Raw genomic sequence first — 11,004 nt, 5'->3', positions numbered from 1 at the left:
ACTGCTGGTGGGAATGTGACATGGTGTAGCCGCAGATGCAAACAGGATGGTACAGAAGTATTGTATGATCCAGAAAGTATCATGACACCACTTTTGGGTAAATGTCCATATGGTTAAGGTGCTAAATCTTTGTTATGTGTTTTTTAGAATTTAAAAAATACTAACTAAAAGAGCAATTCCGTAGTAAGTTGCTACTAACCTCTATACTTTGTCACTTTAAAGTGACCCTAATTTCTTCAGACCAGGGTATTTCAGTGCTATTAATAAGAGTCACCAATTCAGTCTGCTGCCAGTGGCTCATGCCTGTAGTCCTAACTATTTGGAGGCTGAAATTGGGGGTATTGCTTTTTGAGACCAGCCCTGGCAAAAAGTTCACAACACCCCATCTCAACCAGTAGCTAGGCACACAGCTGTCATCTCAAGTTACACAGGAGGCTGAGATCTTGAAGATCACAGTTCCAAACCAGCTCAGGTAAAAGAGTTTGTGAGACCCCCATCTCAATTGAAAAGTTAGGTATGGTGGCACAAGCCTGTCATCCCAGTGAAGGTGGGAAGTTTAAAATAAGATTACAGTCTAAGCTGGCCTGGGTAAAACGTGAGAGAACCCCCCCATCTCCAAAATAACCAGTGAAAAAAGGCTGGATGTGTGACTTAAGTTGTAGAGTGCATACCTAGCAACTGCAAAGCACTGAGTTCAAACTCTGTACCGCAAAAAAAAAAGGTCACCAATTCTTTTCCACATCGTTAAGGGAATTTGCCAGTTACATGAATGAAGAAAGCGACACACAGTCAAGGTAGGGTGCCATCAAAATTGTAATTATGCTTGACAAGGTAGTCTTCTGATGACAGGTCTACATGGATGGAAAGGATCAGGAAACAGAGAAGGGAGGACGGGTGGTTCCAGGGCTCCGTTGACCTAGGTGATCTTTAGGTTTTCACTGCTCATGCTTCCTGTAGACTCACAATCCTGCATCTTGCTGGGGACTTAGGGCAGCCCGTGGGATGAGATACTCTTGTGTGGGATCAACATTCTGGAAAGGAAGAAACACCATTGTTAATGACCTGAGCCTACATAGGGGCAACCATTTCCTGACCTATGTTTGAAATGTTACCATCTTGCCATCATTTAATTCTTCTTTAATAAAAAAAGAAAATATATACTAAGCTTACTAGTGTTAGGCTACCCTTTTCATCATTAAGAATTTTTTGCAAGTTTTTTTTTTGGGGGTTAGTGGTGTTTGAACTCAAGGTTTTACACTTGCTAGGCAGGTGCTCTACCACTTGAGCCACTCCCAGCCCTTGTTTTGCTTTGGTTGTTTCTTGAAAAGGGTCTTGCATTTTTTGCTCAGGCTGGTGTTGTGCCATGATCCTCCCAATCTCTGCTTTCTGAGGAGCAGGGATTATAGCAATGAGCCACGGTGCCTGGTCACATGCAAGATTCTTGAATAGCTGATTATTGGAAATTGAAACGCAGTCAAGAAACTCTTAGTGGGATAGGTAATAGAGACTTGCTCACTATGTAAATGCCCTCCTGAGGGTTAATTACAGCAAGTGATATATAGCTACATCCTGGCCCAAGTGGTGCTCTAAGAAAAGACAAAGTCTCAGATAACAGACCAGAGGGACCCGCCTAGCCAGTTGCCTGGCAAAGTTCATGGAGCAAGCCGTCTGAGCATGACTTTCACTCTTGGGTTTCGGTTGTTTGGAGCTCTACCATGCAGGAAGTGTGTACCCACGTGGTATTTTTGGCTCTTCACCAAAAGTCATCAGAGCACAAATGTGAGTTATGTCCAATGTGCTCAGCAATGTGCTCCCCTCTGTTTCCTCCTAAAGGATTGAAATTGGCTTTTCCATCTGGACACCCAGAGAATCATGACAGTCCTGGCCTCATTCCTCAGGGCAGCCTGGGTTGCTGGAGCTACATAGTGATTCAGAGAGACAGTCAGGGGCACAGGGGACTGGTACTAAAAACAGATGCACCACTCATCCATATCCATATCCATATCCATATCCCTATCTCTCCAATCCTCCATCGACCCTAGCACAAACTCAGTCGGCCTGCTCCTCTTCCCCTCACACAAACCCTTTCTTCTTTCCAGGCCACACACCTGTGACCAGGTATACTGTTTGCTGATGGAGTTGGTGGAGACTTATAGGCTTTGGGCCAAAGTGGAAGGATTGCCTTGCCTCTCTCATTCTACCCTGGCATGGCTTGAATCTGGATGGCTCAACCATGTGAGTTTGGGGATGATCCTGCACTGCCTGACTTGTCTCAAGCTCAGTAAGGCCTCTGGAGGTGGTGTGTGGAGGCTGTGCCCTTGCTGTGGCCCTCGGAGGTGAAGGAGACAAGCGAGTTACCTGCAGCTGAATGGGAGTACCATATGCAGTTAACGCTACATCCTCCTCAGTTCCATCACTGTCTCGGGCTGAAAGCCAAAGGAGGGAGGGCTGGGTTAGTGTCAGAGATTCATGTGGGAAGAACACAGGAGGTCTAGGAGAAGCCCTGCTGACCTCAGAGAGGCTCCTGACCCTTTCAGAGGAAGTACTCAGTTGAAGCTGTTATTGAAAAAGATTGGTGATGACTTAGAAGAATGGTTGGACCATTTATGAGGAGGCAGGACAGGGACAGTGTAGATGTGCTCAGGAGATGCACACAGGCGGGCAGTGACCACAGGGACTGAGGGCTCAGCTCAATGTCTAGAGCAGAAGCAGAGCCCTGGTCAGGTGCTGCAGGCTCTCTTGGTGTCATCTGTGTGACCTCAGCACCACACTCTTTTTAGGAGTCCCTTAAGGTTTGATTCTCCACAAGCTTGGATGCAATTTTTAAAACCAAGCATAAAAATTATCCCTGGAGACAATTCTATACTGTCATAGGATAACCACACCCAGTTATCTGTTAACTTCAGTCTCCTCAAGCAAGCTGCAAGCTCTGTGCAGGTGGCACTTGCTCCATACATCTTTGTGTGTTGATGGTCACACGCATAACTGTGTCACTCCAAAGTGTTCACACTTGAAGGCTGTAGTGAGGAATGGATGGACTGTGGAGAAGGACACTTGGGTTTCTCATCTGTGTTACCTGGAATCAGTTCCTTACCCTTTGGTTGCTTTTACTTCCTGGTGGAAATACAACTCACAATGATCATAGTACTAACTTGATTTCACAGGGTTACTTTGAGGATTCTACCAGTTACAGTATGGTCAGAGTCCCCGGATTGAGGTACGGTACAGAGAAAACACCATATTAGCTGTCCTTTGCTTATCATTGATGGGAGTGGTGCTGGGGGAGGGCAAGGGAACCCAGTGGTGGTTTTTGAGGGGATGCATGCTGTGATGTATGGGGTGCTCGGCTTCCGCTCAAGGCAGAGCAGAACAAATCCTTGGTTTAACTTCTGTGACATAACAAGTCTCCTTCACACTCAGTTGCTTGGTAATTAATTTCATCCAATGTTCCCAAAAGACCAGATCATAAATTAAAAAATCTGAATTCTCCTGGTTCTAGTTACTGTTCATGAATTTGAACAATGCTCCTGAATGTTTAGAATAAACCCACATCCACCTCATGGTAGGAAATCTGAGTTGAGTGAGACCCGACATTTACATGTGGGGGAGGCAATGATTGAGGCTCCTAGAGGCTGAGGACTGTGGCCTGGTTAAGTTGGTGAGAGGCAGAGCCTCAAAGTCAGGGCGAGGCTCAAGTCTGCGCTCTGCTGCCCAGTTACACTCATGCTCTCTGACCTTGTAACCATCCTGACCTTGTAACCATCCTGATCATCTGACCAAACAAATACTGCCCGTAGTTCACCTTCTTTTTCCCTGCTTTATGCTAGTCTCTCTCTCTCCTAACTCTTAAAATTTACTTTTAACTGATACGTGACTTGCACACACATAGGATGGTGGCATGCATATTTACAGTGTATAATATTCAAACCCAGGGAAACATGCCCATGTTCTCAAACTTTATTTCTTTATGGTGAAAGTATTCTTAATCCTTTTTTTTTAGCTTTAAAAAATAAACGATACACAGTACATCCCACTGAGCTGGGACCTTCTTTTCCCATCTAACTGTAACTTAGTGTCCATTCATCAACCTTTCCCCATCCCCCACCTCTACAACTTCCCCACCCCCTGCAAACCACCACTCTACACTAGACTTCTAGGAATCCAACTTTTAAAAAGATTCGGTAACTCCTGAGAATGACAAAAAGAGCTTTCTGTGAAAGAACAAACAAAAATGATCCCCCAGGACCATTTCAGTTGGGTTCCTTTGGTAAGGTAGGAATGAGGACTAGTATTTACAGGAATGGTTTTCTCTTGGTTCACCTCACTTTGGCCTCATGCATCCACCTTTGTGTTATGTGGACTCATTGATTATCTTTGTCCCAATGCCTTTGAAAAGAATCCTACTGGACTTATCTGTATCCATTCAAACACAGCATGGAAAAATGTCCACAGTTATGTATTTTTTTTTGGTGGGCCTGGGGTTTGAACTCAGGGCTTCATGCTTGCAAAGCAGGTACTTTATTGCTTGAGCCACATCCCCACTCCATTTTGGAGATGGGGGTCTCATAAATGTTTCCCCAGGCTGGCCTGGACCCTTGATCCCTTGATTTCAGCCTCCAAGTAGCTAGGATTACAGGTGTGAGCCACCAGGACCCGGCTGCAGTTGTGTAATTCTTTTGAATATAGATGGGTCTTGCTTATAGCAAGCTTGACATTATCAATAGTCAAGTTAATCTAAAACAGATAAAGCAGGTAATAATTAGAGGTACATCTGTACTCTCACAAGAAAAGATTCGTTGCTGGTATTCTCTATTCTCTATTTCAGGTCTCTGTAAATTCTCAGTGAAAAGAACAAGTGATTAAGTTGGGTAATCTATCCATTTATTTTTGGAGGCTAGCTATGCTTTCTTTGTTCAGGAACAGAAATATTCTGAAATATTTGTTTTCCAAAACAAGTAACATATCCATCAACTCATCTAATGAATGAGGTGTTAAAACTTGCACAGTCCTTATTGCATGCAAATGAACCAATTAAACATCAACGGAATTTCAGAATGGCTTCTTCATTTTTATTTTGCATTTTAATGACTTCATTTGTACTTGCACAAGTCCTTTACCCTGCTTTTGGGAGGATCTTTATATTTAAATTTTCCTGTGCCTGAGTTTATAAAATATCAATCAAATGCTGTGAGAATATATATTCACATTTTTGGCCCAAATTCTGGTGAACAATGATTTGAGAAGTTCAACCCATGCTCATTTATTAGGTGTCCTGTAGTGACAGTCCTGATTGAATATATATTCTCTATCCAGATTTTTTTATATCTCAGAATTAAGTCCATAAGCTACTTCAGAGAGATGAAGTCTAATCTTTGGACAGACCTCCAGAAAATGGAGTCCTTAATCCCCTCTGCTGGTCTGTTTCATATTTAACCTAAATCCCCCATCCTGTGGTTCAAGTTCATTTCCGTCCATTGCTTTGAGTGCGAGATGGAAAAGAGCACTCAATGGCCCCTGGAGAGAGGTCTTCATGCGTGTGAAATTCTCTGCTGATCACTCCTTGACTTACTTTTCTTGCAGCTGGATAATTCTGGTCTTATATCAAATAATTATGTGACCAGAGCCACAGCTGCAAACAGCGTTAGTCAAGAGTTGTGTGACAATGCCTGCCTTGTGGACTTGAACAGATGCTGTGTTTCAGTACAGAATTCAGAGAGAAAGTCGGGGGAGGGAGAGAGGGGAAGAGACAGAAGTTTGGGGGGGGGAGTGGAGAGAGAGAAAGGAGGAGGAGGAGGAGGAGGAGGAGAAGAGATCTTGGACAGTCTACAAGAAAGGCCCATAAAGCTTAAGAAACTACCATGGCAATTTTACTGTCTACCTTTCCTGTGGGTCTGATGCGGTAACACTTTAATCTTTGTGGTTTTCCTCAGAACCTTCCAAGGTGTTCCACACTTCTCATTAGAGGATCCCAGACCTGGACCAGGCTTTTTGCTGGATACCTATGGATGCTGAGTACAGGCACTGCTGTGCTCCAGCTACACATCTGTTTAACAGTGCTGTGACCATCAAGGTCAAAAGCAGAGAAAAGCTGCTTGTCTCCTCTCCACCAGTGACCCACAATCACACTTACGGTTTTTCAAGGTGTGGTTATTCGATCCTTACCTATTTTGTATCTATTGCTATGTTTTTCCTAGCAAGATGTAATCCTGCACTATTTATTGAGTTTAATTCTTCTTCTTTTCTTTCTTTCTTTCTTTCTTTTTTTTTTTTTTGTGGTACTGGGGTTTGATCTCAGGGCCTCATGCTTGCTAGGCAGACACCTTGTTTTGTGTTGTGATAGGCTCTCGCCAACTATTTGACCCTGCTGACTTTGAACCTTGATTCTCCTGATCTCTGCCTCCTAAGTAGTTGGGATTACAGGCATGAGCCACCTGAACCTGGCTTAATTATTCTTCTAATTCTTTTTTTTTTGTAATTTTTTCAAGTGACCTAAATTCTGAGTCTATTTTCTGACCTGAAGTCTCTCCAATTTTCAAGAGCAATTTATAGTTTTTTTTAAATTTCATTATTGATTATTTTTACCCCACAAAAATATCAAACTACTTTGGCAATGACTCTCACTGGCAGACTGTTTCCTGCCCTCAAATGGATTTTCTAATATTGCTTGGGTAATAAGATAGTTCTAGCCAAATTGGGAAGTATATACCTTTTTTTTTGTGGTCCTGGGATTTGAACTCAGTGCCTTGCACCTGCAAGGCATGTGGTCTATCACGTGAGCCACACCCCCAGGCCTTTTTGAATTTCATTACTTTTCAAATAGGGTATTGTGTTTATGCCTGGGCTGGCTTGGGCCTTGATTCTCCTACTTATGCTTCCCACAAAACTGGGATGACAGGCTTGTGCCACCACACCCAGCTTTTATTGGTTAAGATGGAGTCCCTAGAGCTTTTTGCTCAGGCTGCCTCCTCAACTGTGACCGTCCTGACCTCTACCTCCCAAGTAGGTGGGATTACATGTGTGCACCACTGTGCCCGACTGTGGAAGTGTATGCCTTTGCAAGCCTCACTCCTTGTAACACTTTAAACACATGCCTAATATTTGGGAGATACAGAATATTGATCATTATGAGTGTTTTGGGTTACTGTGAAATGCTAAGAACATTCTCTCTGACTTTTTTGTTTTCTTGAAAAAGAGCAAAAGGAAGCACAACAACTTTTATCCTACCTCTGATAAGAAAATAATTCTAAGAATGGTGGACTCTGCAGTTTTGCCACAATCCTCAGCATCATCAAGAAGCAATGAAAGAATTTTACAGGAAGGATGTCAATTCCTGACTCCTGGCCAAGTGAACTGAAAAGAATTAAGGGGATCATTTATCCGAACGGGATTTAATTTGAATGTGTAATTAGCTATAGATTACAGCTCAAAAAAGTGTATTCACTTAAAAAGAAAGCTTAATTCTTTTGAGCCTGTATCATGTGTGCTATATAATATATAGTCCATAAAATAATATCATACATCGGATGGGAGAAATCAGTTGCCTATTAAGACACAAAAATTGATGCAAAACTATGCTCCTAGCTTATGAATAATAGGCCAGATGTTTCAGAAAAGGAGTTAATGAGTTTGATGCATTTCCTGATAACTGAAATTAGCTACTGTGTACCCCAGGTTGCTGGGGATCAAACATCTTTGTTGTCATGAATCATATATTTTATTCCTTAACAAAAGTGAGTCAGATGGCTTGGTCTTGCATATGAATAAAAGTCAGACCCAGAAATTATTATGCAAATATTTCATAAGCAAGTGACTTTTCATCTGAGCCTTTATTCAGAATTTGGATTAAATATTCTTTCCTGTTGCTTTTTGTAAACCTTGACAGAAGTAACACAGAGAATGGTCTGGAAAATAGAACTCCAGAGGCTATGGGACTTTCTGATTTTTATGAGGGCTGAGTCCCACAACCAGTTTAAGATAATGTTTGGGCAAATGAGCTCTGAGACTCAAATTTTTAAAATGTCAATCATTGTTGCCAGGATTGCCATTTGTGCTGGACAGCCAGCACATCTGGACTTAATTAACCCTGATGTCATGCAACTGTATAGCCCAAGCCTAATTTGGGGCTGGTTAACTCACTTTTTGCTGGAGCACTCAGAGCCATATTTTATTTCTTTAGAGCCTTTGACTCGTTTCTGCCTTGTCCTTTCCCCGTAAAGCTTTCTGTTTGGGATAACCCTGATTTTTCATCTCCGTGCAGAATTATGAAGTCAGCCACCCCAAATCTGATTGTTCCCTTTAGAGTCCCTCTGGGTTCATCCTGTCACCTGATTTCTCTCCCGGCCCCTGGGTCCCCTGGGAGGTACCTCTGGAGAGCTCCTGGTTCTCCACCCGGAAGCTGCGTTGGTAGGCTGGGAGTGGACAGGCGTTGGCTGGTGAAGGGCACTCCTGTCTACACGATCTGTACAGAATGCAGAACTCCGGTATGATGTACAGCAGCAGGAAAACCCATGCATTGGTGATCAGGCCGATGCAGATGACGGGGTCGTCCCACTGGGGCTGTCGCTGGAGCTCCGGGTTGCCTTTCATGAGCATGGAGATCCACACCACCCAGATCACGATGGAGACAAGCACAGTGACAAAGATAAGCCGTCCATGCTGCTTCCAGTTCTCACATGGGCCACAGAATGTGGCTTTAGAGACAAAGAATGTGAGGGCCATCAGGAAGAGGACATAGACCAGGAGGACGACAAAGTCCATATTGAGCTGACAGGGCGTCATGTGCACAAACATCATTCCTCTGGTCATGATGAGTGTCACGTACTCAATAGCAATGATCTTCTGCAACAGACTGAGACCAATAGCAATCCCCAGAAGCGTTGTCCAACAGAAGGACACTCTACCCCGGACCAGCTTCACCAGGTTAGAGGCGTGAGCCAAGAGGCATGAAAAACAGATAGCAAAAAGGACCCCAAAGAGAAAGTAGCGTGCAGGGGCGGTTTGTTGATTGAGCTGGATGATGAAGGCAAAAGCAAGTCCAAAGAGCCCCAGCACACCCAGAAGGAAGAGGAACTGGGTGGGGAGGACATTCCACTGGCTGCAGTCTTGTACCCTTCTCATGAGGAAGAGAGAGGCCAAGAGAAGTATAATTGTGACCACTATGCCAATAGATGCCAAGGACTCTAGCACAATGGCCCATGGCCCCTCGGTGTCACAGAAGAGGTAATAGTCTTCAGTGGACTTCACGCAGTCCTCATACATGGTGACTTATTGGTGGATCTCACGGAAATGGTCTTCCGGTCCCCTGTAGGAAAAAGATGTGACAAACTGAAGACTTTACATCTATCCCCAAGAACACCTGTTGGGAGTCCTATGCAGGGGACTACAGTTTCTTTCATTCCAAATGAAGTCACCTAAATGTAGAAAGGAATTGTCGCTTAGATACTAGAGAGAATCCAGGGTATGTTTTGTTTGATTCCTGATACTTAAATGTCAAACTTCCCTAGCAGAGTGAAAATCAGATATGTATGGATCTACAAGAATGGGGAATGCTATCACATACATCGCCCCCAAATTATAACTGTTGCACATAGGCTGTCAGGAAAGAGAATAAGAAAGTGAACCTAAAACCCTCAGAAGTATCTTAGCTTTATCCTTCTCCTGGGAAGAGCAGAACACCCTCACTTGGGGGCTGCAGATAGTTTATCTATTTTTGTATCATAATTTCCAAGGCTTTTTGAAGGCAAATACAGTTTGTTTGTCACAAGATATTCAGGATAAGGGGCAATGTTTGCATGATTGCTGGGATTCTTGAAATATCAAGTCCCAGAGCAAGGGCTGGCAGCATTAATGGATCCTTGATTGGATTATTCCAACTACTTATGGCTGTTTCTTCTTTCAGTTCAGTTCAAGTCAACCCAATGCAATAGATTGTTATAAAAACCTGCCACTATTCATCGAAAAGTTACAGAAAATTGTCCCATTGTCCAAACAACTTTTTGGACAGTGTAGCACTGAAGTCTATGTCTTGACTGAAGTAGCCCAGGTATTCATTTGGAGAAGATTAAAAAGTCCAAAAACCAAACAAACAAAATCAAAATCAGCTTGCAATTGAATGCCCCTCGCCCTCTTGGTTTTCAAGTTATTCCCAACCCAGATGGTGGAGTGATCCCAGTTCACAGCTGACAACTGGCCCCCAAGCTGACTTACCTGCTCTGTGTCCTCCCTGGAAGCTGAGGCTACAGCGGCGTGAGGGTGAACTGCAAATGAGTAAGAAGGAGAGGACCTCAGCTTCTTTAATCTCTCCCCAAATGGGCGGAAAGACCTCAGGCCCTCACTCAGGTTCCTGCAGTGTCTATAAAAAGAACCGGAAGGACACAAAGACACACCTATTCCAGTTCCACAGCAACTTTTCTGTACAGATTGCTGTGGTGTGAACAATTCGTTTTCATTCTCCTGCCGACCAGAGCCACCCCGGCTCCAGAGGTCCAGAAGGGGTGTGAATTTGCAGAAACTTCCTTTCATATATCTAGTGTATTTAGGAGGTTACAAGAGGCCCTCAACTGATCCCAGGGGAGGAGGCGTCATTGTTCTTCTGACCGACCCCCTAAAAAAGTCATTTCCAGAGACTTCTCCACATTTTAATTTTGATTCTAACATTCAAAACAACGTCCATCCAATGCAGTAACGTGAGCTTCACCGAGCCATAAGGAAAGGCAATTTTCGCCTATCACTGGCCTTCAAACGGCAGAACTGTGAACTAGAGAAAATTCTGCCAGTCTCTTTCCCTTTCTTTTGAAAACCATTCCTCAGGGCCTGGCTGTCCACCACAGGCAGACCCTTCTCTGGGCCTTTTTGGGCCTTTCCCTGGCATTGTCCTGGCTTTGGCTACATTTCCCCTTCATCTTGGTCCTCCTCACTGCCACCGGAATGGACTTGTTCAGGGTCTCATCCCACTGGGGCATTTCTAGGTCCTCAAGGAAGGAATTCACAGTTAATTGTGTGAAA

At 43.8% G+C, this 11,004-nt stretch overlaps 1 protein-coding gene across 2 annotated transcripts; it reads right to left on the bottom strand.

The window, feature by feature from the left end:
- Positions 1 to 795: 795 nt before the first annotated feature.
- On the bottom strand, positions 796 to 10,364 carry Gprc5d (G protein-coupled receptor class C group 5 member D). 2 transcript variants are annotated; one of them, XM_020169618.2, is made up of 4 exons: positions 10,207 to 10,364; positions 8,364 to 9,301; positions 2,359 to 2,426; positions 796 to 1,031 (listed from the first exon to the last, which is right to left on the bottom strand). In XM_020169618.2, the coding sequence occupies exons 2-4, from the start codon at positions 9,256 to 9,258 to the stop codon at positions 960 to 962; spliced, it is 1,035 nt and encodes a 344-aa protein (XP_020025207.2). In that variant the 5' UTR covers positions 9,259 to 9,301; positions 10,207 to 10,364; the 3' UTR covers positions 796 to 959. The 2 variants fall into 2 exon arrangements, with proteins under 2 accessions (XP_020025207.2, XP_073932123.1); XM_074076022.1 differs by lacking the exon at positions 2,359 to 2,426.
- Positions 10,365 to 11,004: the final 640 nt, after the last annotated feature.

This window comes from Castor canadensis, chromosome 6 (assembly GCF_047511655.1).
Source record: "Castor canadensis chromosome 6, mCasCan1.hap1v2, whole genome shotgun sequence".
NCBI classification, from domain to species: Eukaryota; Metazoa; Chordata; class Mammalia; order Rodentia; family Castoridae; genus Castor; species Castor canadensis.
Note: the sequence above shows the minus strand (reverse complement) of the source record. Positions and strands in the feature narration are given on the sequence as shown.

Bases quoted from the DNA above. Each gene is read 5' to 3' on its own strand.
- Gprc5d (XM_020169618.2), bottom strand. From the start codon at position 9,258: ATGTATGAGGACTGCGTGAAGTCCACTGAAGACTATTACCTCTTCTGT. The intron at 2,427-8,363 runs GTACCTCCCAGG...TTTGGCTTTCAG, and splicing joins GAACCAGGAGCTCTCCAGAG to CCCGAGACAGTGATGGAACT. The intron at 1,032-2,358 runs GTAACTCGCTTG...CTTCCTTTCCAG, and splicing joins GTACTCCCATTCAGCTGCAG to AATGTTGATCCCACACAAGA.